The sequence below is a fragment of the Macaca mulatta genome, chromosome 7, assembly GCF_049350105.2.
Source record: "Macaca mulatta isolate MMU2019108-1 chromosome 7, T2T-MMU8v2.0, whole genome shotgun sequence".
NCBI classification, from domain to species: Eukaryota; Metazoa; Chordata; class Mammalia; order Primates; family Cercopithecidae; genus Macaca; species Macaca mulatta.
The window spans coordinates 177360646-177387136 of NC_133412.1; the positions used below are offsets into that span (position 1 = coordinate 177360646).

The 26491-nt window shown below is 44.8% G+C and overlaps 2 protein-coding genes across 3 annotated transcripts in view; one reads left to right on the forward strand and one right to left on the reverse strand.

Moving 5' to 3' along the window:
* The first annotated feature begins 4351 nt into the window (after positions 1-4351).
* The window catches only part of TDRD9 (tudor domain containing 9), a 126672-nt gene continuing 104532 nt past the window's right edge, over positions 4352-26491 (forward strand). For both annotated transcript variants that reach the window (XM_028851927.2, XM_077941899.1), the window contains exon 1: positions 4352-4699. In XM_028851927.2, coding sequence (XP_028707760.2) covers positions 4485-4699 — 215 coding nt within the window. In that variant the 5' untranslated portion in view covers positions 4352-4484. The remainder of the gene's footprint in view (positions 4700-26491) is intronic.
* On the reverse strand, positions 17814-19072 carry RD3L (RD3 like). The gene is made up of 2 exons (XM_001084804.5): positions 18641-19072; positions 17814-18340 (listed from the first exon to the last, which is right to left on the reverse strand). Exons 1-2 carry the CDS (start codon positions 18937-18939, stop codon positions 18043-18045), a joined length of 597 nt encoding a protein of 198 aa, XP_001084804.1. The 5' UTR covers positions 18940-19072; the 3' UTR covers positions 17814-18042.

Genomic DNA, 26491 nt, shown 5'->3' on the forward strand with positions numbered 1-26491 from the left:
TTTGTCTTTTTCATTAGGATTCTCTCACAAGTGTACAGTGGAGTTTTCCAGGGTCATGTGACTTGTGGTATCACATCAGAATGACTTCAGAAACAGATTTGAGAATCCAGCTGTTTCTCATGCAACTAGACACTAAGGGATCTTCAAAAATGTAAAATTTTTGAATTTTACATTTTACATAAAAAATCTTCAAAAATGTAAAAGCATCATTCCTCTCACACGCACACACAAAATGTTTTTTGGAAAACATAGTGATGTTTTCCAAATACACTCTTTAACATCAAATGAGTTTATTATTATTTTAAAATGAATAAGTAAAAACATTTCTCAGTCGTAATCCCTGATAGACATAACCTACATAAACAAAATCTCTTTAGGGTCCTTAGCAACTTTTAAGAGTGTAAAGGGATTCTGAGACCAGACCAGGTTTGAGAACCACTGTCCTATAGTAAAAATGCTTTAGATTTATAATGACTTATAACACTGCTGAGGACGAGAACAAGCATTTAGGAAAAACTTAAGAACATCATGGAGAGCTGTTTCAAGACAGAGCTTCTGAACTTCCAACTAGACTTGAGATCAATAGACTTTGCCATGTTGCCCGGCTGGTCTTGAACTGCTGGCCTCAAGTGATCCTCCCACCTTGGCCTCTCAAAGTGTCGGTTTACAGGTGTGAGCCACTGTGTTCAGACCAAGAGAGTTTTTTTTTTTTTTTTTTTTTTTGAGACGGAGTCTCGCTCTGTCGCCCAGGCTGGAGTGCAGTGGCCTGATCTCAGCTCACTGCAAGCTCCGCCTCCCGGGTTCACGCCATTCTCCTGCCTCAGCCTCCTGAGTAGCTGGGACTACAGGCGCCCGCCACCTCGCCCGGCTAGTTTTTTGTAGTTTTAGTAGAGACGGGGTTTCACTGTGTTCACCAGGATGGTCTCGATCTCCTGACCTCGTGATCCACCTGTCTCGGCCTCCCAAAGTGCTGGGATTACAGGCTTGAGCCACCGCGCCCGGCCCCAAGAGAGTTTTAATGTATTTAGTTTCAAATCCAAAACACCCTAAGAAATGCACATCTTTTTCTTTCTTTTTTTTTTTTTGAGACGGAGTCTGTCTCTGTCGCCCAGGCTGGAGTGTAATGGCGCAATCTCAGCTCACTGCAAGGTCCACCTCCTGGGTTCACACCATTCTCCCTGCCTCAGCCTCCGGAGTAGCTGGGACTACAGGCGCCCGCCACAACATCCAGCTAATTTTTTGTACTTTTAGTAGAGACGGGGTTTCACCATGTTAGCCAGGATGGTCTCGATCTCCTGACCTCGTGATCCACCCAACCGCACCTGGCCAAAAAAACCCAAATATTTAAGGAAAGAGCCACTCCAGCAGATTTAGTCAAAGTTCAGAATGCTGCATCTTGTGACTAGGAAGGCTGGAGAAGACAGCAATACACTTCGAGCACAGCTTCCTCTGCTTTAAGGAGAGTGCTGCTTAATGGCACCAACACCATTTGTAACTGCTCTCAGCTGTTAGTTTCCCCTTTTTGGTGTACAGCTCAAATGCTCCAAATGCTCAGTGAAAGCAAATATGCAAAACCTCCCCAAAATACCATGGCCCACTAGGGGTTCAGTGGCCTTCCCATGTGTTCTGGCCTAGATGTGGCAAGTCCACGAAGATCTACCTGATGTCAAACTGTTTCTTTTTTCTTTTTTTGAGACAGAGTCTTGCTCTGTCGCCCAGGCTGGACTACAGTGGTGTGATCTCGGCTCACTGCATCTCCTGAGTTCAAGCGATTATCTTGCCTCAGCTTCCTGAGTAGCTGGGATTACAGGCATGCACCACTATGCCCAGTTAATTTTTGTATTTTTAGTAGAGATGGGGGTTTCACCAGGTTGGTCAGGCTGGTCTCGAACTCCTGACCTCGTGATCTGCCCGTCTCAGCCTCCCAAAGTGCTGGGATTACAGTCGTGAGCCACTGCGCACGGCCCAAGCTGTTTCTTTTCACTCTAAACTTTGGACAGGAATGCAAGATGAACTTGACCAAGTGACTGGGGAGCACCGAGAACTACTGAATCAAATGAAGGGTGCTCAAAGCCATTCAGTCTGTGATAATTCAGAATGTTAACCCGTGTTTGGTCAGGAAACACTATGGCAACTTTCCAAATTGGCAAATTTCCAAAGGAGCATCAAGAGAGTATCTTCAGATTGCAGTTTAAAAAAAAAAATCAAAACTCAGAAGGATTAGCTAGTAGCCCCAAAAGATCAAAGAATATAGAAAATGCCCTGCAGAAAATGTTTCTGAAAAGCATCTTCCACTTAAAATCGTATTCATTGTGACATCAACAAAGGATGACAGCACATGGGAATGGCAACATCCTAGAAAAACAGGCCAGGTGCGTTGGCTCACACCTATGATCCCAGCATTCTGGGAGGCCGAGGTGGGCAGATCATGAGGTTAGGAGACTGAGACCACCCTGGCCAACATGGTGAAACCCCGTCGCTACTAAAATGCAAAAAATTAGCCAGGCGTGGTGGCTCTCGCTTGTAGTCCCAGCTACTTGAGAGGATGAGGCAGGAGAATCGCTTGAACCTGGGAGGCAGAGGTTGCAGGGAGCTATTGCGCCACTGCACTCCAGCCTGGTGACAGAGCAAGACTCTCCAAACAACAACAAAACAAAACAAAACAAACAAAGAAAAGTGTGAGTTCTGGAGTTGCTTCAAGTGGCTTCAATATATTTTGTAAAATTCTGAATTATGTCCTAGTCTCCACATACAGTGTGAAGTTACAATATTTTCCAATCAATGCTGAATGACATACTTTATGATTCTCGATTACTTTATGATTACCTTTTTTCTTATTTTTTGAGAAACATGGCTGGGCATGGTGGTTCATGCCTGTAGTCTCAGCACTTTGGGAGGCCAAGGGCTCCCAAGCAGATTGCTTGAGCCCAGGAGTTTGAGACCGGCCTGGGCAACACAGTGAAACCCCTGTCTCTACTAAAAATACAAAAAATTAGCCGGTGTGGTGGTGGCGTGAGCCTGTAGTCCCAGCTATGCAGGAGATTGTGGTGGGAGCATCACCTGAGCACCTGAAATTAAGGCTGCAGTGAGCCCTGATTGCAGCACTGCACTCCAGCCTGGGCGAGAGGAGTGAGACCCTGCCTCAAAAGAAAGAAAGAAAAAAAAAAAAGCAAGTTATTTCTTCCTGGCAAAGTGTGTTGAGGCACTTTTTGGAAGCTGTCATATTTGGCAAAGTCCTAACATGAGGTCCAGAGCTCATTAGGCCAGGATTTGGAGCCAGGACTCCTGGCTTAGTATGATTATGGGTTCAATTTTTGAGACACCAATAGCTCAACCTACCTGGCTGACTTCTGTCTACCCTGTTCTCAAACCCCCCTCTTATTTGCCACTGCTCGGGCTTCACACTGCTGATTAGAGCCATGCTCTCGATACCATCTCTGTATTTGTTCACGTGGCTCTTTCCTGAGAGCCCACATGGGTCAGACAGATCCTGCCCTGGGCAATGAGGGGAACATACCCCGGCCAGGTGGCCATGTCTCTCTTCTGACCCTCCCTTCCCTTGCACATGTGGCTGCCATCCTGGGCATCCTTTGCTAGATTTCTTGCCTCTGCTCCGTCTTTTGGGGAGTTTGCTAGGGCTCTGTTCTCCACCCTCTGCCTTCTAGAGATGGGCCAGGACCACCTCAGCCTGTATCTTTTGTCCATGTGATCACCTGGACCTCCTGTCCGCACCTGTTTGTGTCCAGCTGTGAGTCTGACACCGCCACCTGAGACACAGGTTTAGGAAGGAAGATGAATTCAGTTAAGATTCGGCTCCAAAGAACTTCTCCCAGATCCTCCCCTATAATCGTGGGTCCTCCTTTGCCCGGCTCATTAGCCGGTATCCTGCAGGGGTCAGCCTGGCGTTATTTTCTCCAAGACATTCCTGACCTTCTTCTTGCCCCTCTCCCCCCATATTAGGTGCAAGGATGTCCTGGTACCTCCGACCCATGAACGCAAATCCCTTCTCTGGTTTGCCTTCCGTCTCCTCACCCTGAGGTGCTCAAGAAACGCGTGAAGGGCCCCGGTATGCTCGAAGCGCACAAACCTCCGAGGTAGCAGCCTCTAAACGGGGAGGCCAGGGAGTGACCGGAGGACATTTTCTTGTACACGCAGGGGTTGCCCCGGAACTCCCGTCAAACAGACTCCTGGGCCGGCCTCCGGCCTTTGTCAACCTTCCCCTGTGGCCCTAGAAAGGCTCAGCCTGGGTTCGCGCCGGGTGGAGGCTCCCAGCAGGCCTAGCGCGGCGGGGCGGGGCCGGCGGCACGAGGACCAAGCAGCGCGGGCAGCACGCGCCGGGCCGGAGCCCGCCCACAACGGCGCGCGGCGCGTTCTGATTGGAAGGCCTCGAGCGGGGGCGGGGCTTCCAGAGCGCGTTTCCGCCGTCGCCTGTTCCCGCCCCGGAGACCCGGCAGTTGAGGGATGCCGACGCCTGGGCCTTGAGGATGCTGCGCAAGCTCACCCTCGAGCAGATCAACGACTGGTTCACCATTGGCAAGACCGTGACCAATGTGGAGCTGCTGGGCGCGCCGCCCGCCTTCCCGGCCGGGGCGGCCAGGGAGGAGGCTCAGCGCCAGGACGTGGCCCCCGGCGCCGGTCCCGCGGCCCAGGCTGCGGCCCTGGCCCAAGCTCCGGCCCAGCAGGCCGCTGCGTTCGAAAGGTAGGACGCGGGCGGGGCGGAGGCGGCTCGAGGGCGGCCGGGCGAGACCTGGCGACGAGGGCTCGGGCCACCCAGATCCTTCTCGCGAGCCCGTGCCCTCTCGTGGGGCTCCAGGGACCCCTGACCGTCCGGGGCGAGGGGTCACTACACAACCCTATGCGCGGCCCAGAGCGATGCCTGCAAGGAAGCTGAGCTAGAGTTGTTGTTGTTGTTGTTGTTTTCCTTCAGTTCTTAATGTTTAAATTAACAGACCAGTTTTTGAGGCACTCTTAGGTTTCCAGAAGAAGGCAGCGGAGGGCAGAGGTCCCACAGGTCCCTTCCCTCCCACAGTTTCCCCTCTGAGCGTCTGTGTCAAGTGTGGGTTTTCGTGACAGCCGGCGAACCCGCATCGCTGCGTCTTCGTCACCCGGAGGCCATCGTTACAGGAGGGTTCACCCCGGTACTGGACGTTCTGTGGGTTTGGACGAACGCCTAAAGTCACGCATTACAGGAGTTCACTGCCTTACAGATCTTCTCGGCCCCACCTGCTCATGCCTCCCTTTCCCTACACCACGTGGAAACCACTGATTTTTTGCTGTCTCCATAATTTTGCTTTTCCATACTGTCATCTAGTTGGAATCACACAATATGTGTAGCCTTTTTGATGGGTTTCTGTCACTTAGTATTATTATGCATTTGGGGTTCCTCCGTGCCTTTCCATGATTTGATAGCTGCTTTCCTTTTAGCACTGATTAATATTCCACTGTCTGGATGTACCACAGTGTATCCATTCACCTACTGAAGGAGAGCTTGGTTGCTTCCAAGTTCACTCCCCCCCCCCGCCCCCGCCACCGCCACCGCGAGATGGAGTCTCACTTTGTCGCCCAGGCTGGAGTGGACTGGTGGAGTGCCGCGGTCTGAGCTCACTGCAATTTCCCCCTCCCAGGTTCAAGCGATTGTCCTGCCTCAGCCTGAGTAGCTGAGACTACAGGCATGTGCCACTACGCCTGGCTAATTTTTGTATTTTTAATAAAGACAGGGTTTCACCGTGTTGGCCAGGCTAGTCTCGAACTCCTGACCTCAGGTGATCTGCCCACCTCAGCCTCCCAAAGTGCTGGGATTACAGGTGTGAGCCACTGCACCCGGCCTGTTTCCAAGTTTTGGCACTTTTTTTTTTTCCTTTTTGGGAGACGGAGTCTCACTCTGTCGTCCAGGCTGCAGTGCAGTGGCGCGATCTCGGCTCACTGCAAGCTCCGCCTCCCGGGTTCACGCCATTCTCCTGCCTCAGCCTCCTGAGTAGCTGGGACTACAGGCGCCCGCCACCGCGCCCAGCTAATTTTTTGTATTTTTTAGTAGAGACGGGGTTTCACCTTGGTCTCGATCTCCTGACCTCGTGATCTGCCCGCCGCGGCCTCCCAAAGTGCTGGGATTACAGGCGTGAGCCACCGCACCCGGCCTCACTATGCTTTAAGTAGCTACCATCAGTTACTCTGTTCACTTGATTTTGGTGGAAATAAAAAGGCAAGAGGATGTCCTCTGTTTTTAGAGGAAAGACCTAGATTTGGTGAGTAGAAACACCTGCTCCCTCTTCTCTTTAAAGAAGGCCCTGGGAGAAGTACCTTGAGCTTGGGGTATCTCCATCACTCTTGCTCAGTCCCCAGTCCAACACCCTTTACAGTTGAGAAGGTGGTTTTGTTTTTCTTTTTCTTTTTTCTTTAATTTTTTTTTTTTTTTTGTGACAGAATTTCCCTCTTGTTGCCCAGGCTGGAGTGCAGTGGCGCAATCTTGGCTCACCACAACCTCCGCCTCCTGGGTTCAAGTGATTCTCCTGCCTCAGCCTCCCGAGTAGCTGGAATTACTGGTGCACGCCACCACGCCCAGCTTATTTTGTATTTTTTTTTTTTTGAGACGGAGTCTCACTCTGATGCCCAGGCTGGAGTGCCATGACACGACCTCTGCTCACTGCAAGCTCCGCCTCCCAGGTTCACACCCTTCTCCTGCCTCAGCCTTCCGAGAAGGTGGGACTACAGGCGCCCGCCACCACGCCAGGCTAATTTTTTTTGTATTTTTAGTAGAGACGGGGTTTCACCGTGTTAGCCAGGATGGTCTCCGTCTCCTGACCTCGTGATCTGCCCGCCTCGGCCTCCCAAAGTGCTGGGATTACAGACGTGAGCCACCGTGCCCGGCCTATTTTGTATTTTTAGTAGAGACAGCGTTTCACTGTGTTGACCAGGCTGATCTTGAACTCCTGACCTTGCGATCCACCCATGTCGGCCTCCCAAAGTGCTGGGATTCCAGGTGTGAGCCACTGTGCCTGGCTTTTTCTTTTTTAAAGTTACTCTTGTTTGTTAGTTTTGTCTGATTTGATGGATAGGCCCAGACTCTGGGTCAAGCTTTTGTGGGTTGCTTCAAGCCTTTGTAGAGTTCTTTCAAGTACACCTTTGGGATCTTTGGTAAATTTGGTTCTTGGAGGTGCAGAGAGGACCAAGAGACCCCTTGTGCAACTTTGGAGTGGCTGTGTGTTTGACACTATTTCCTTGAGCTGCTCTGGTAAATGATCCCGTAGGCCGTAGGCCGCCTCCTCTACTTAATGGTCCATCACTTACTCCTTAGTCTTAACAGTCTTAACAGCATTGCTATTAAATAACTCATTGTGATATTGGAAGTAAATTATTACTGACCTTGTCAGAAACTATAGATGTATTCAGCACTAAGGACAAGTTTTTACGATTTCTAGCCTTCATGGGCTGAGACTTTTATAAAATCAATAAAAATGAATTTTTAGAGCAATGAAATGAAAAAAGACAGCATACTAATCCCATTTAAAAAATTACTAGATTCAGTCTGGGTGTGGTGGCTCATGTCTGTAATCCCAGCACTTTGGGAGTCCAAGGCAGGCAGATCATTTGAGGTCAGGAGTTCCAAGACCAGCCTGGCCAACATGGTGAAACCCTGTCTCTACCAAAAGAATGCAAAAATTTCCCGGGCATGGTGGTTTGTGCCTGCAGTCCCAGCTACTCAGGAGGCTGAGGTGGGAGAATCGCTTGAGTCCCTGAGGCAGAGGTTGCAGTGAGCTGAGATTGTGCCACTGCACTCCAGCCTGGGTAACAGAATGAGACCCTGTCTCAAAAAAAAAAAAAATTCAACATATGTAAAATTGCTTCGTGAAATTGCTGTAAACACTTTAACTTCTGTATTTAACCACTGACAGGCAATGTTTGTCTATGGGTAGTGCTAGCTTTGATGAAATTCTTCTGGAAGTAGCTTCCTGGGCTCTAGGTGCATATGTATTCGATGCCAGAGTTTCCAGCATGTAGCAGGCACTCAGCTAAATATAGCTGTATTATTGAATCTGCACAACAACGCTTTGAGGTTGATGGCTTTATCATCAACTGATTATTTCATGATTTTGTAGATGAAGCAATAGGTTTTGGTGGTAAAGTGACTTGTCCAACTTCCCGTAGCAAATGGTGGTGATGGGCAGAATGACTCCCCCAAAGATGTTCACTGGAACCTGTAACTGTGTAATGTTACCTGGTGAAAGAGATTTCGCAGCTGTAATTAAGGTTACAGATCATAGGATAGGAAGATTAGCTAGATTGTCTGACTGGGCCCAGTCTGATCACATGAGCCCTTAAAAGCAGATAACTTTCTCAGGATGGAGTCAGATAAATTTGAAACGAGAGATTTGAAACGTCATTGCTTGGAGGGGCCATGTCAAAAGCATGAGAATGGAATATGGGTAGCTAGGAGCAAAGACTGGATCCCACTTGACAGCAGGTAAGGAAACGGGTACCTCAGTCCTACAGTTGCAAGGGACTGAGTTTGCAAGGGACTGATCCTACAATTGCAAGGGCCTGGTTTTGACCAACAGCCTGAATGCACTGCCAGTAGGGAAGGCAACTCTGCCAACACCTTGATTTAGCTTTAGGAAACCCTAAGCAGGGGATCCAGTTGAGTTCACCTGGACTTGTAATACGTTTGCATTGTTTGAAACTGCTATGTTTGTGTGATTTGTTGAGGCAGCAATGCATTAGGGTACAAATCCGGTGGCAGAGCTGGGTTCAGATTGGGGTGAGCTGACTTGTGAACCTGGCACAGTGCCTGGCACATAGTGGATACTTGGATACTTGTTGAATGATATTTTTCCCAGTGAAGGTGAGTGTTGAGTGAGGCACTGACATTAGTGAGAGAACATTTGACATAGGGGAGGGATGGTTTTTATAAGCATAGGGTATTGCACAGTTAAAATATATTTGTTAGAGATAGTCACTCAATGGTAAAATTAGTGTACACCAAGTCACTACACTCCAGTCTGGGAGAGTGTTGCTAAATCAGCTTAATGATTAAATCAGCTTAAATCAGCAGAAGAACATGGGCATTTTTTTTTTTTTTTTTAATCAGCTGAATGAGTAGTGACCACCAGCTTTAAAAAAGAAATAGAGAATGCCAGACTACATCATAGGTAGCTCAGACAAGAATTGCCGGAGATGGTGTGGGCACCTGTGGGTCCCAGCATGAATCTTACTGTGTTGATGAAAGTGTTGCTGGAGTGCCTGTAGGGAACGGTTTATTAATTTTGTTTCCAGTGATTTTTATGGATTTCCCCATGTCTCCTTTTCCACATGGTACTGTATTTTCCTCTTTGATGGTGATTATTCTTTCTGTTATCCTTACATTCTCATGTCTTCACCTTCACATATGAAAAAGAAAACCTCAGTGGCTGTGATATACCATTTTGAGCATCCTCCAGTGTGTACCACCAGCTTTCCTGTGAATTGCAGCCCATGGCTGGGAGCCATGCATCACTCCCAGCTTCCTTCTGCCTTGTGTTTCTTTGTGCTTTCTGCCATGGACTTTCTGTCTTCACAGCTCACATTAACTCCTGGCTCATGAAGGTCTTACTTAATTCTCACTTTTGTGTCTTTGACTGTTCAACACCTTATTAAAATGTTCTTTGCCTTTGGGAAGCCTTAACCATAGAAAGCTTTCAGATTTCCACTATCTGGTGATTACTTTCATCTAGCTCCTTTATTTATTTATTTATTTGTTTGTTTGAGACAGAGTCTCGCTCTGTCACCCAGGCTGAAGTGCAGTGGTACGATCTCGGCTCACTCAAGCTCCGCCTCCCGGGTTCATGCCATTCTCCTGCCTCAGCCTCCCGAGTAGCTGGGACTTGTAGTCCGCCACCACACCTGGCTAAGTTTTTGTATTTTTAGTAGAGACGGGGTTTCACCATGTTAGCCAAGATGATCTCGATCTCCTGACCTCGTGATCCGCCCACCTCGGCCTCCCAAAGTGCTGGGATTACAGGCGTGAGCCACCGCGCCTGGCTCCTGATTTATTTTATTTTACTATTATTATTTTTAAAAATATTATTAAAAAAAATAGGCCAGGCGTGGTGGCTCACGCCTGTAATCCCAGCACTTTGGGAGGCCGAGACGGGCGGATCACGAGGTCAGGAGATCGAGACCATCCTGGCTAACACGGTGAAACCCCATCTGTACTAAAAAATACAAAAAACTAGCCGGGCGAGGTGGCAGGCGCCTGTAGTCCCAGCTACTCGGGAGGCTGAGGCAGGAGAATGGCGTAAACCCGGGAGGCGGAGCTTGCAGTGAGCTGAGATCTGGCCACTGCACTCCAGCCTGGGCGACAGAGCGAGACTCCGTCTCAAAAAAAAAAAAAAAAATAGAGACAGGATTTTGCCTTGTTGTCCAGGCTTGTCTCAAACTCCTGAGCTCAAGTAGTCTGTCTGCCTCGGCCTCCCAAAGTGCTGGGATTACAGGTGTGAGCCACCGCATCTGGCCCAGATCCCTAAGTCTTGGTTTTGGCACTTGTTGTCTCTTACTGAAGTTGAATGCCTGCTGTGTTGGGCATTGTGTCAGGTGACACAGGAAATGAACCATCTAGGCCCTTCTGACAGACAGGGGAAGTTAAGATCGGAGCAGTTGAAGTTTACTTTGTCCTCGTCCACATACCTATTATATTGTAGAATGGGTGTGTGGACTCCAAGGCATATTGTTTTTTTCTTTTTGTCTCGTTGCCTTTTGGTATTTAGGCGTCACATAGATGTTAATGTATGACTCTGTAACTCTCCAAGAATTCGTATTTTCTGTTCACCCACAAAATCCACTTTTTTTTTTTCCTCTGTCACCCAGGCTGGAGTGCAGTGCTGCTGTGCATAGCTCGCTGCAGCCTTGGACTCCTGGGCTCAAGCGATTTTCCTGCCTCAGCCTCCCAAGTAGCTGGGACTACAGGCACATGCCGCATGCCTGGCTAATTTGTTTTTTATTTTTTGTAAAGATGGTGTCTCACTGTGTTGCCTATGCTGGTGTCAAACTCCTGGGCTCAAGCAATCCTCTCTTCTGGGCCTCCCAAGATGCTGGGATTATAGGAATGAGCCACTGCCCTGGCCAAAGTCCACATTTTTTTTTTTTTTTTTTGAGACGGAGTCTCGCTCTGTTGCCCAGGCTGGAGCGCAGTGGCCGGATCTCAGCTCACTGCAAGCTCCGCCTCCCGAGTTTGCACCATTCTCCTGCCTCAGCCTCCCGAGTAGCTGGGACTACAGGTGCCCGCCACCTCGCCCAGCTAATTTTTTGTATTTTTTTTAGTAGAGACGGGGTTTCACCGTGTCAGCCAGGATGGTCTCGATCTCCTGACCTCGTGATCCACCCGTCTCGGCCTCCCAAAGTGCTGGGATTACAGGCTTGAGCCACCGCGCCCGGCCAAAGTCCACATTTTTAAAAGACCTTTTGGTCGTTTAACAGATTTTGTTTATTAAATAATTTTCCCATTGATTAAAAAAGTCCTGGCGCATATCCTCTGTATGTACTGTGTGCCGCTGGAGTAGAGCAATTGAAAGGGAGAGAATAGGTGTGGTCAGCGAGCTAACAGGAGATCAAGAGGTATGTCCTGGCTGGCCGTGGTGGCTCACGCCTGTAATCCCAGCACTTTGGGAGGCCGAGGCGGGTGGATCACAAGGTCAGGAGATTGAGACCATCCTGGCTAACACAGTGAAACCCTGTCTCTACTGAAAATACAAAAAATTAGCCGGTCATGGTGGCGGGCGCCTGTAATCTCAGCTACTCGGAAGGCTGAGGCAGGAGAATGGCATGAACTTGGGAGGTGGAGCTTGCAGTGAGCCGAGATGGCGCCACTGCACTCCAGCCTGGGCGACAGAATGAGACTGTGTCTCAAAAAAAAAAAAAGGAAAAAAAAAAGGAAAAAAGAGTTATGTCCTGCATCATAGTGAGGACCTTGCTGCTTCATCTGAGGGAGCCAGGGAGACACGGGAGGAGGCTTTGGGGTTCTGAGCAGAGTTGTGAGGCGATGTGACTTCTGACTTTAATAGGATCACAGCTGTGGTGAGTGGATTGAAGCGGGGCAAGGGCAGGAACAGGGTGGTCAGAGAAGAATCTCTTGATGTCCTCTGTGATGATTAACTGTGTGTCAGCTGGGCTGGGCGACAGTGCCCAGATATTTGGTCAAACACTACCGTGGATGTTTTTTGAAGGTGTTTTCTAGATGAGACTAACGTTGCAAATCTGTGGACTTTGGGTAAAGCAGATCATGCTCCATGAGGCAGGAGGGCCTCGTCCAGTCAGTTAAGACCTGAATGCAGCGAAGACTGACCTTCCCTGAGCAAGAAGAAACTGTGCCAGCCGACTGACTTTGGACTTGCACTGCAACCTTTCCCTGGGTCTCCAGCCTGCTGGCCTATCCTGCAGATTCTGGACTTGCACGTCTACAGCTGGGGGAGCTAATTCCTTAAACTACATTTCTTTCTCCACATCTTGTTGGTTCTGTTTCTTTGGAGAACTATAACTGACACATCATTCAAGCAGAAGATAGGATGGTGGCTTAGACCAGGCAGGTAGCTGAGGGGTGGAGGATGGGGGGTGTGGTAAGCAATGGTGGCATTTGGGACATGTTCTTAAGCTGGGGGCAAGGACTCTGTAGCTGGAGCAAGTGGAGGATGTGAGTGGGGAAGCAATCACAGGTGACACCAAGGTTTCTGGCCTAGCAAGTGACAGGTATTGCCTTCAGTTTGTGGGGGAATACCAGGATTGATTTTGAACATGTTCACTTTAAAATGCCTGTTAGACAGCAATACATGTAGGCAGTCTGGAGTTGAAGAAGGAAGTCTGGCAGAACTAGACATTGGGAAGTTTAACTTCAAGACTGATGAGATCCCTTAACTAGGATGTATCCTAGTGAGTGGGTATAGAGAGAAGGGCCCACCTGGGGTGCTTGAGTGTTATAGGTGAAGGAGATGCAGTGAGAAAAGGAGACTGAGAACAAGTGGTCAGAGGAACACCAAGTGAGCGAGGCCCGCTTTAATCAAAAACAGCTTGCTTAGTGCCCTGCACATGCGTATCTTAACACTTTCATGGGAATGCTTTTGGATGTTATTTTCCTCACATAAGAACTTATTAAGGGTACAAATTATCAGGGAATCTCCACCCCTTGGTGCAGTACCTGACGTAGTAGGAACTCAAATATTTGTTGTTTGAATGAATGGCCTAGGAGGTCACAATAATAATAGTATTTTTTTTTTTTTTTTTTGAGACTGAGTCTCGCTCTGTCCCCCAGGCTGGAGTGCAGTGGCGCAGTCTTGGCTCACTGGAAGCTCTGCCTCCAGCGTTCACGCCATTCTCCTGCCTCAGCCTCCCAAGTAGCTGAGACTACAGGCACCCGCCACCACGCCTGGCTAATTTTTGTATTTTTAGTAGAGGTGAGGTTTCACTGTATTAGCCAGGATGGTCTCGATCTCCTGACCTCGTGATCTGCCCGCCTCAGCCTCCCAAAGTGCTGGGATTACAGGCGTGAGCCACTGCACCCGGCCAATAATAGTAATTTTTTTTTTTACAAGAGGGAAGGCAGGGCATTTGCTGAGTAGATAAGCGTGGCAGAGCGCTGTTACGTATTTACCATGGGAAAATGGAAGCAAGGTAATGACTGGGGATAATTATTATTTTCAGACGGGGTCTCCCTCTGTTCCCGCAGATGGAGTGCAGTGGCACAGTCACGTTTCACTGCAGCCTTGACCTCCTGGGCTCAAGTGATCCTCCCTTGATTTTCCCACCTCAGTCTCCTGAGTAGCTGGGACCACAGGTGCATACTACCATGCCTGACCAATTAAAAAAATGTTTTTGGAGACACGGGATTTCACTATGTTATCCAGGCTGGTCTCAAATTCCTGGGCTCAAGTGATCTTCCCACCTTGGCTTCCCAAAGTGCTAGGATTACAGGCATGAGCCACCATGCTCAACCTAGAAGACCCCAATTATTGAATGCTTACAATATGTCCATATTCTAAACATGGTGAGAGTTGCTGCTTCATGCATTCCTGTCTTGATTGAATCATAAATCTCTGTCTTACTCCTCGGGCCATACTGGATTTTCCTAAGGAGTGTATCCGAGTGTGTATATAGGTATACAATCAAACAATAAAAATCACAATATCCTGGTAAGTGTACTATAAAATATTTCCAGAATAAGGGTGCTTCTCACAGTTTACATTGTTACCACTCTTGACCAAACCACCGCCATCATCTCTTGCCTGGATGATTGCAGAAACCATCTGTGTTTGGTCTCCTGACTTTTCCACCTTACCCCGCAGTAATCTAGCACCTACAAGAATGACTGGCATGATGTAGATGCTAAGTTAATATTTGTTGAATGATGGCCTGGCATAGTGGCTCATGCCTGTAATTCCAGTGCTTTGGGAAGCTGAGGTGGGAGGATCACTTGAGGCCAGGAGTTCGACACTAGCCTGGGCAATATAGGGAGACCATGTCTCTACAAAATATTAAAAAATTAGCCCGGTGTTATGGTGCCTGCCTGTAGTCCCAGCTACTTGGCAGGCTGACTCAGAAGGATCACTTGAAGCCAGGAGTTCAAGGCTGCAGTGAGCTATGATTGTACCACTGCACTCCTGGGCAACAGAGCAAGAGCCTGTCTCTAAAAAAATTGTTGAATGAACAAATTCTTGAGTAAACCTTCACACCTGAGGTTCTTTGAGCACGTGTGACCTCCTGTGGCATCGATTGCTGTTAGGATAAAATTTTGTCTGACTCTGCATCTAGGCTTGGTGAGCATTCCTCCATTGGGCATCTCCTCGTCTGCTGCTCTTGCTGTGCTCTGGTCACATTGGCATTTTTTCTGTGTCTTGAAGATAGCAAGCTCATTCCCACCTTGCAGCTTCCACATTGACTCTTTCTTCTGTATTCAGTGCTTCCCCTCGCTCCCTTCCCATGACAGGCTCCTTTCTTCATTTGGGACCCTGTTCAGATATCTCCTTAGAGAAGTTTCCTGTGACCTCCATAGCTAAAGCAGCCCTTCCCTCCTTCCTTTTCTTTAGTCTTTTACACACTCTCTCTAGTCTTTTAAACAACTTTTTACCTTCTCCAAGCACTGAACTCCTGCCTCCATCCAGTCCTGTTTGTGATAACCGAAATCCAGCTCTGCCAGTTACCTTTGGATTGTGATTGTGGTTTTGGCCCCTCCCCCACCCCAGGGGGACCAGAAGGATTCTGAGATTTCTGGCTTGTAGAATAGATAGGTGGTGCTGTCATTTACTGAGATAGAAAATACCAATTGATGAAATGTTTGAAGAATTATGCTTTTAGAGGGTGTGTGTGTATTGGTACTAGCTGGTTCTTGAGTTCTGTTTGTCCCTTTAGAACACAAAAATTTCTCTATGACTTTGGTTTTGAACATGTTGATTTTCTTTTTTTTTTTTTTTTTTTTTGAGATGGAGTCTCGGCTCTGGCTAGTAATGCTACCTCGAGAGCCTATTATATGTTGGGGATTATGCAGAATGCTTTTATGTGGATTCATTTATTCTCTCTGTTCCCTAGCTAAAGATTGTAGCTCCTGAACGAGTGCTGCTTTCTCTTCATAAAACACACCTGAAGTGTTCCCAGTCGTCCCCTTCCCACCTGTGCCCTCTTTATATTTTCCTTTTTTTTTTTTTTTTTTTGAGACGGAGTCTCTCTCTGTCGCCCAGGGCAGTGGCGCGATCTCGGCTCACTGCAAGCTCCGCCTCCCGGGTTCACGGCATTCTCCTGCCTTAGCCTCCCGGGCAGCTGGGACTACAGACGCCTGCCACCTTGCCCGGCTAATATTTTGTATTTTTAGTAGAGATGGGGTTTCACCATGTTAGTCAGGATGGTCTTGATCTCCTGACCTCGTGATCCGCCTGCCTCCGCCTCTTAAAGTGCTGGGATTACAGGCGTGAGCCACCGCGCCCGGTCCCCCCATTATATTTTCGATCCTGATTCCTTTGCCAGCTTTAGGTATTATAAATAGGCTAGTGTATAAAAACATGGATCTGTCACTATTCAGGAAGTTATTTGTATTAAAATTTCTATTCGATTTATAGGTTTTCCAGAAATAACTACAGTTTTAAATTACGTATACCAATACTCTCACAGGACATGAGTGTTAGATTTGCCAACAACAAAGTGAGAGATGGAAACTCAAAACTTAATGTATTTTTCCTTTCTTTTCTCAAGCTTGGGTGGAAAATTAATTAAATTGCGTGTGGGTGACTTAGAGTGTCTAGGACTCATTTTCATCCTGAACTAGCGGAGTGATGTCACTGTCCATAGCTGCTTCAGTCACCAGAAGCTTTTTGCCGGGAGTTATTTCTCCCTGTCTGAATACAGAGGATGACTCTCTCTAGCAAGTGGTGTGGTGTTGTCCAGTGGCTGCTTGAGGAGCCTTGGAGAGTGAAGGAAATGATTTGCATCTCTTCATGGCATGTATTTCCTGGTATGTGTGGTGGGATGATCAATTCTAGTACTGTGCTTCATATACAAACTTCACATTCTCCATGTTTCTTTAAATGAAAATTTTGTTCTCACCATGATTTAAGCAATGATATTTTCTTAAAACTCATGTTCACTGCTTACTGTATTCACTGCACAATAAGCAGTTGTGTACTTTTCGGGGCATTTATCTCTCCCACATATAGTTTCCACTCTAGGAAATCTTACAGTGACTGAAAAAGCCAAAGGTAGTATGTAGGAAAACTGAAAATTTCAGAGCAGGAATGAGAGGTGTCTTTATTTTAAATCTACTTGGGACTGTGTTTCTGTTTCTGTTGTCTTGTTAAACCCTAATCAGGTGGGTTGCATTACATGGTTGGGATTTAAGACCAAATTGAGGTCAGTTGAAAATGGTACAGAAGTTGGCTAAGAATGCAGGGAGAATAAAGTTAGAAGATATATATATATATATATTTTTTAGTAGTGTATATTTAGTTCTAGTCTTTTTGAAAAAAAGTTTTTTTTTTTTGTTTTTTTGTTTTGTTTTTTTGAGACAAGGTCTTTCTCTGTTGCCCAGGTTGAGTTGCAGTGGTGTGATCATAGCTCACTGCAGCCTTGAATTCCTGGGCTCCGGTGAGCTTCCTGTCACAACCTCCTGAGTAGCCACGCTACAGGTGTGTGCCACCACACCCAACTTGTTCCAATTTTGATACATACTTTTTTTATTTTTAGATGAAAGAAAACTGGTAAATCTTCGAATATAAAGTTATAATTAGGTTCCTTGGACTTACCTTTAAGAATGAATTCTAGCACTTTATAAAAAATATCTGACTAATATATAGTTTCCTCCTTTTAATAAAGTTTTGAAAAGCCAGATTTTATATATTAAATATTTTGCTATTTCACCTGAGTATAAGTTTAAATTATTCACCAACAGTGAATGTTTTTCTTTGAGAGTAGCAGCTACTCATGTTGCTAAATCAGCCTGTTTATCTTTACTGATATAATATAGAACTGAGTTTTATTACATGTTCCCTTAATGTTGAGCTTAAAAGTACGTGATTAAAACCAAAGCTGAGTGTTGGGTTAAAGCCCTGCTTCATTTTTAAACTACATGTTATTTTTTCCCTCACTGCCCTTCTCCCCATCCCCTGCTGAGAATGATCACATAATGGGATGTTGACTTCTCATTTCTGTTATATTGTAAAGATAGGATTCACATTAATCATTTATTTAATTCTATATGTAGCTTTATTATAGAATAAAAGTCAAGGTTAATATCTAAGTTTTGTACAGAATTTGTCAAACTTCATACTAAAGTTGATTTAGGTCCTGTGAGGTGGGTTTGAGGTATAAGAAAATACTTCAAACATTTTTTCAAAATACTTAGGAAACATTTTAGTTAAAAGCATACTATTCAATGAAAACATAGCATGTTTAGTTAAAAAAAGGATACTATTTAAAACATAGGATACATCCACAGGATACTGACCTTGTAACAAAGAAAAACTTTAAGTCACATCACTTTTTCTTATTCTTAATATTAAGAGTTCTAAGGTGGTCATAAAAACTCCTCTAGTTATAAGTAACTTAACTAGGTGGGTGATAATATGGTAGGTTCCATATTCTGTGTGAGAACCCTGGGAACCTGTCCTTTGTGTTTTTATCTACGTAACTGGAAATGGTGGGTATTTCATCTTTGCCTGCCCTCTTGGAGCTGTCACCTGGGATCACAGAAGGAGCAGGGCAGTCCATGCTCCCTGAGTCCTCCAGGTCCTCTTGCTCACTCCCTCTGTCAGAGCTGCTTAGGAAGTCTTTCAGAACTTGCTTGAAGATGTAGACTATTTCCCATGGCAGTACATCATTTTCTGCCAAAACTTCTCGAAATCTGGAGGGAATGTGGTAATGAATATTCTGTTAAGAACATTTTTTGTTATATCTCCTTATCTCCAAAATACAGCTAGAATAATGTGCTTGTATACAAGTTACCCACCTTTTGAGTATTAATGCATGTTGTTTTAAAATTATACTTCTAGTAAAGAAATTTTAGATGTAATTTAAAACCATTTCTCACCAGATATCTACACAGTTAAAGAATTTACATGATAGAATACAATTTCTAGTCAAAATGTATGAGGAACTTAGACTTAGCAGTAGCGAGTATCATAAGAGAACACAGTGTTTTTACCTGCTGAGAATAGTTCCAGTTTGGCAGGGTTGAACTTGTGAGCAAAGAACTTCAAGTTGTCTTTGTTCAGTCACTGGGATAGTTGTGTGGGGATTCTGGTAGTTTCTGAGCCAGTTGTAATCCACACCTGTTTTTTTCACTTTTTGTTCATTTTCGATTTCTTGTATTAATCTCTCTCGCTCCTTTAGGTGCCATTTTAATTCCCGAAGCAGAGTCTTTGTCACTACGTCTGAGCCAGGATAGTGTCTGGATTTGTAGGAATCGTTTCTGGGCCATTTCATCCAGCCAAAAAGTGGCATTTTTAGCCTGTGGAAATATTTTCCTGTGTTTATTTGCTCAAAACGTTATGGTTCTTCTGAGCAAATACTTGTTTCTTTACAATAAATTTGCCCGAAAAGTGCATGATTTTTTTTTCACAGGTTAGCTATGCAGGTCAAAATAAGATTAGAACATGGATTAACGTCTTAATTTTTAACTAGGTCAGTGGCAGAAACCAAGCTTTGAAAATGCTTTTATGTAGCTTAGCAGAAATTAGATATACAAAGTCAGAGATAATACATAGGCTGAATGATACCTGAAAATAACACTAACACTTGCTGTGAAAAGTTTTTAGGAGACTTAAAATGTTAATGTCGAGGCAAGTGCTGCCTATAAATACTTTTGATTTATGTTTTGTACAGAAAAGGTTTAAAACTTACCTGTTAAGTTGATGGGCTGATGTGATGTTGCCAAAGAGTTGCCTGAAATTGGTGACGGAGCTGTGTTTCACTCGGACATATCTTGCTCTCCTGAAAGTGTCCTCTGTTGAAGGAATGCACTGCCTTATTTACCCACCAAAATTGTATTTGAAATAAATAACTTTCTATGTTAGGAATGAGGCTGTGATGTCTTCATTTGGAGAGAATGCTTATTAATTCACCTTGTAAGTAAGCTAGAAGAAATGACAAAAATAACTTACTATTTAATCTTCACAAGTTATATAATGGTCTGCCTTTTGAATGTAGCTCATTCTACTTGAAAAAAATGCCAGCAGCTATGGATGCTGGTCCTAAATGCATTCCGACATGTCTTTGGTAATGAAATGAAGAATGGTTGTCTAAAGCACCACAGATGCGCTCCGAGCTACAGTGAAGACTGTCGCATGATGTGATGCTTTGCTGTGCACAGCTGTAGGTCACAGTTTAGTGCTATATTTTTATGCCTGTAGAGCTCTAAAAATAACCATGTTGCTTTTATTCTTCAGCTTAACTTTCAGGCCATTTGGAAGCCGGGTCATTGTCCCCTCTAGTGAAAACAGGAAAAGTAGATCAGACTTGACTATTTGCAAAACATGCATTCTGAGAAAGCTCATTGTAATTGAGTGAAATAGGTAAAGAATGTTGATGTGAATCATAATTGTGAAATATTTAGCAAGGGTTACATTCTGTATTCATTTTGTTTTTTCTCACAAAATAGTTAAATTTGTATATTTAAGCAAGTTGAAATGCTAGGGAACATAAACGCTTAGCTAGATAACTTTAAAATATACTTTATAATCTCTGAAAACATGGTAATAAGGCAGTAATTGGTTGTCAGGGAAAAATAGAGGCATAAGAACATACAAAGTTCAAAACAAAATCTTGTAATTCATCATAGAAAAATCATTTTAGTGTTTTTTTTTTGGAGCTGAGTATGAAAAACTTATATTTACTGTTTAGGTGCATATTGGTTTGTAATGGTCGTTATTGTGCCATTTCTTTTTTCTTTTCTTTTCTTTTTTTTTTTTTTTTTTTTTTTTTGAGACGGAGTTTCGCTCTGTCCCCCAGGCTGGAGTGCAGTGGCCGGATCTCAGCTCACTGCAAGCTCCGCCTCCCGGGTTCACGCCATTCTCCTGCCTCAGCCTCTCGAGTAGCTGGGACTACAGGCGCCCGCCACCGCTCCCGGCTAATTTTTGTATTTTTTTAGTAGAGACGGGGTTTCACGTGTTAGCCAGGATGGTCTCGATCTCCTGACCTCGTGATCCACCCACCTCGGCCTCCCAAAGTGCTGGGATTACAGGCTTGAGCCACCGCGCCCGGCCTTCTTTTCTTTTCTTTTCTTTTTTTTTTTTGGAGACAGAGTCTCGCTCTGTCGCCCAGGCTGGAGTACAGTGGCCGGATCTCAGCTCACTGCAAGCTCCGCCTCCTGGGTTTATGCCATTCTCCTGCCTCAGCCTCCCGAGTAGCTGGGACTATAGGCGCCCACCACTACGCCCAGCTAGTTTTTTTGTATTTTTTAGTAGAGACGGGGTTTCACCGTGTTAGCCAGGATGGTCTCGATCTCCTGACCCCGTGATCCACCCGTCTCGGCCTCCCAAAGTGCTGGGATTGCAGGCTTGAGCCACCGCGCCCGGCCATTCTTTTTTTTTTTGAGACACAGTCACGTTGTGTCACCAGGGCTGTAGTGCAGTGGCATGATCACGGCTCACTGTAGCCTCAACCTGCGGGGCTCAAGTGATCCTCCCACCTCAGCCCCCTGAGTAGCCAGGACCACAGGTGCATGCCACAGCATGCCTGGCTAGTTAAAAAAAATACACATGCACATATGTACATATATACGTTATATATATGTGCACGTATGTACACATGTTTTATATATTTACATACATGCATGCATTTTATATGTACATATATGTATGCATTTTATATGTGTACATATATGTATATATGCATGTAATATATGTATATAGGCACATAGGTGTATATACATACATGTATGTATTATATATGTATATATAACTATACACACACATGCACATACACACACACATACTTTTTTTTTTTTTTTTTTTTTGTAGAAATAAGGTCTCCTTGTGTTGCCCAGGCTGGTCTCTAAACTGGGCTCAAGTAATCCTCCTGCCTCAGCCTCCCAGGGTGCTGGGATTACAGGCGTGAGCCACTGCACCGGCCCGTGCTAATTTTCTATGCAAGTGTTTGTCTTTTGCTAAAGGGTAGATAGAGTATAAAAGGTCTTTTACTCTCCAGTTCTCTGTTAAACGACTGCATAGTGGTTTTCCCTTTTATAGTATTTGTTTCTTCTGTTGCTTTTCCTTTCAAATGAGCCATGAAGAATAGATATTGTTTACATCAGACTTGCATGTCATGCATGATCAAGAGCAATGTGTGTGGTTATCCTACAGCTCCTATTGCTTGTATGTTAGAAAAAGCCAGATGTCAAGATTCATTATTGTCAACTAGAAGGTTTTCACATTACATTGCATATACTGTTAGGAGAAGGAAAGGAATAAAGTTTATCATGATAGAAGTGTCCTACCATATTTTATACTAAAATTACAGCGAATCTTGCCGCATACTCCTTTGAATAACCTCCTTGTTACTGCATACATTTTTTTCCTCTGAAATGGTAGCAAAAATATCAGAACATATTGGATATGGAACTTAAGCCAAATTTTTGTTCAAGGCCCTCTGCAGTCTTACATTATCCCTCCTTCAAGGCCGTCTGCAGTCTTATATTATCCCTCCTTACCTGGCTTGCTTTCTTGCTGGACCCTAGAGCACACCTTTTGTTTCAGCCAGGCCACATTGCCCCCAGGCACTTGCCATGCTTACTTCTGATCCTTTGGCTTTAGTTTAACTGTTTTTTCTCTTCTGAAAAGCTTCTTCTTTGTCTTTTTCATGTATCCACATAGTAATTCTCTTTTTCATGGACCAGCTCAAATACCAACTCATTTTTTCCTTCAACCTGAGGGTCAACGTGAACATCTTCCTTGGCCCTACTTTTCCTTTGAACTCTGGTTTTATTTATCTTCACTGTTAAACTTATAGAAAGACTGGTTTGGTCTGTGTTCCTCTTTTCTCTTCCCCCGACCCTTTTTTTTTTGGATGGAGTCTTGCTTTGTCGCCCAGGCTGGAGTGCAGTGGCGTGATTTCAGCTCACTGCAACTTCTGCCTCCTGGGTTCAAGTGATTCTTGTGCCTCAGCCTCCCTCGTAGCTGGGATTACAGGTGTGCGCCGCCACACCCAGCTAATTTTTGTATTTTTAGTAGAGATGGGGTTTCACCATGTTGGCCAGGCTGGTCTTGAACTCCTGACCTCAAGTGATCTGCCCGCCTTGGCCTCCTACAGTGCTGCGATTACAGGCATGAGCCACGGCACCTGGCTGCTTTTCCCTTTTTCCTAATCCTTTCCAATTAGATCCTGCTCTGTTCTCTACTGTAATTGCTGGCTTTCAGTTACTTAACAGATATCTATTGACTGTCTGCCAGGGCCTGGGTAGTTAGGGGCTGAGGTGTAGCAGTGAACAAAACAGACCTAGTTCCTACTCCCAAGGAGCCAGCTTCCAAATGTGAAGACAAATATAAGTAAACAAATCATCCAGTAAGGTAATTATAGATGGTCATAATCTATTAATATACTTGAAGCACTTCTCCCACTTAGAACTGGAGGTCAGAGATGGCCTTTTTGGGTAGTGGGTGTCCTTTTAACAGAGATTTAAAGATCAATGAGCTAGCCACTGGAAGAGCTTCTTGAAGGCAGTCTTCCTTCTCCACTTACTTGTTTGACAGCTGTCTTGCCACTGAAACCATTACCAAAGACCTTTTCAGAACTTTTCTTACCACCTTAACTCACATTGAGTATACCTTCCTTTGAACTTAATTGTGTGAACCAATTTTTCTAGTACTTAGTGTGTGCTACTTGCCTTACAAATTTTATTTTGTCCTGCCTCCTGAGATTATCAGATTGAAGTAGAGACCCAAATAATTCTCTGATTATAGTGTTTCTTCTACTACTATGTAGATAGAGAACATAAATATTTGTAAGTAAAGGTAGGGAAGTATCTTAGATTGTATTTATCTTACATTTTAATGAGTTGAATGAATTGTTTCTGATGAATTGCAAACTTAGTAGGATATTTTGTGTGGATGACATAAAGCTTAAGCTACCAGGTCATTTGCTTTTTGGTCATTGTCATAGTTTTCTAGTTTACACCTTGTTAGCTGAGTATTAAATTTTATAAGACTTAAAATGAAATAGGACCATGTCATGCATAATGTATGTGTGTCTATGTAAAATTTTTCATGTAAGGAAGTACATGAAAAGTTTAGAAAGACAAAATTTTGGAACCTTGAAAAGCAAGTTAAGGAGCCAGGCATAACTTTTTATATATTACAATCAGGGCTGCTTTATATAATATTCAACAGCACTTGATTGCAATCAAAGAAAGATTTTTCATTGTGGGAAGACTCATGTCTTTCTGTTTTTTTTTTTTTTTTTTTTTGAGACGGAGTCTTGCTCTGCCGCCCAGGCTGGAGTGCAGTGGCCGGATCTCAGCTCACTGCAAGCTCCGCCTTCCGGGTTCACGCCATTCTCCTGCCTCAGCCTCCCGAGTATCTGGGACTACAGGCGCCCGCCACCTCGCCCGGCTAGGTTTTTTTTTTTGTATTTTTTAGTAGAGACGGGGTTTCACCGTGTTAGCCAGGATGGTCTCGATCTCCTGACCTCGTGATCCGCCCGTCTCGGCCTCCCAAAGTGCTGGGATTACAGGCTTGAGCCACCGCGCCCGGCCTTTTTTTTTTTTTTTTTTTTTCTTTTTTTGAGACAAGGTCTTGCTCTGTCACCTAGGCTAGAGTACAGTGGCATGGTCACAGCTCACTGCAGCCTCAGCCTCCTGGGCTCAAGATATCCTCCTACCTCAGCCTCTCAAGTAGCTGGGACTACAGGCACGTGCCACCATGCCTGACTAATTTTTAAATGTTTGGTAGAGAGTGGGTGTCACTCACCATGTTGCCCAGGCTGGTCCTGAACTCCTGGGCACAGGCAATCTCCCACTCAGCCTCCCAGTGTGCTGGGATTATAGGCATGAGCCGCTGTGCCCAGCCTGTTTTTATTCATTTTGCTACTGAATTAAAAGTTCTGGGTTATTGGTTCATTTTTCTTAAGGTAAAAAAGTACATTTCTATGGAGTTGTTCATATTAAAAACACTCAACAAAGTAGGAATAGAAGGAAACTACTAGCATAATAAAAGCCATATATGAAAAGCCCACAACTAACATCATACTTGATGAAAGATTGAAAGCTTTTCCTCTAAGATCAGGAACAAGGTGAGGTTGTCTCCTTTCACCACTTTTACTTAACTTAGTACTAGAATTTCTAGCCAGAGCAATCAAGGAAGGTTAAGAAATAAAATGTATCCAAATTGGAATGGAAGAAGTAACATTATCTCTGTTTGCAGATGATATAATTTTATATGTTGAAAATCCTAAAGATTCCACAAAAAACTGTCACAACTAATAATTGAATTCAGCAAAGTAGCAGTCTGCAAAGTTAACACACAAAATTCAGTTTCATTTCTATTATTATTATTTTTTTGAGACAGAGTCTCACTCTGTCGCCAGGCTAGAGTACAGTGGCATGATCTCGGCTCACTGCAACCTCAGCCTCCTGGGCTCAAGGGATTCTCCTGCCTCAGCCTCCCAAGTAACTGGGACTACAGGCGTGCCACCACACCCAGCTAATTTTTGTATTTTTAGTAGAGATGGGGTTTCACCATGTTGGCCAGGATGGTCTTGATCTCTTGACCTCGTGATCTGCCCGCCTCAACCTCCCAAAGTGCTGGGATTACAGGCGTGAGCCACCATGCCCGGTTCAGTTTGATTTCTATACCCTAACAATGAACAACCTAAAAAGGAAATTACAAAACTATTCTATTGGCGATAGCATAAAAAATAATAAAATACTCAGGGATTAACCAAAGAAGTGAAAGTCTTAGACAATGAGAAGTGCAAAACATTGCTGAAATAAATTAAAAACATAAACAAATGGAAATACATCCTCTATTCATGGATTGGAAGGCAATATTGTTAAAATGTCAGTACGACACAATGTGATCTACAGATTCAATGCAATCTCTGCCAAAATCCTAATGACTTTTTTTTCGTAAATAGAAAAATCCTCTGGCTCCTGGGTTCAAGCAATTCTCCTGCCTCAGCCTCCCAAGTAGCTGGGATTACAAGTGCCTGCCACCACGCTGGGCTAATTTTTGTATTTTTAGTAGAGATGAGGTTTCACCATGTTGGCCAGGCTGATCTCAAACTCTCAACCTCAGGTGATCCACCCACCTTGACCTCCCAAAGTACTGGGATTACAGGCGTGAGCCACTGTACCCAGCCAGTAATTCTTTTTTTTTTTTTTTATACTTTAAGTTCTAGGGTACATGTGCACAACGTGCAGGTTTGTTACATATGTATACTTGTGCCATGTTGGTGTGCTGCACCCATCAACTCGTCAGCACCCATCAACTGGTCATTTACATCAGGTATAACTCCCGATGCAATCCCTACCCCCTCCCCCCTCCCCATAATAGGCCCCGGTGTGTGATGTTCCCCTTCCAGAGTCCAAGTGATCTCATTGTTCAATTCCCACCTATGAGTGAGAACATGTGGTGTTTGGTTTTCTGTTCTTGCGATAGTTTGCTGAGAATGATGGTTTCCAGCGGCATCCATGTCCCTACAAAGGACACGAACTCATCCTTTTTTATGGCTGCATAGTATTCCATGGTGTATATGTGCCACATTTTCTTCATCCAGTCTGTCACTGATGGACATTTGGGTTGATTCCAAGTCTTTGCTATTGTGAATAGTGCCACAATAAACATACATGTGCATGTGTCTTTATAGCAGCATGATTTATAATCCTTTGGGTATATACCCAGTAATGGGATGGCTGGGTCATATGGTATTTCTAGTTCTAGATCCTTGAGGAATCGCCACACTGTCTTCCACAATGGTTGAACCAATTGTCAGATTCACCAAAGTTGAAATGAAGGAAAAAATGTTAAGGGCAGCCAGAGAGAAAAGTCGGGTTATCCACAAA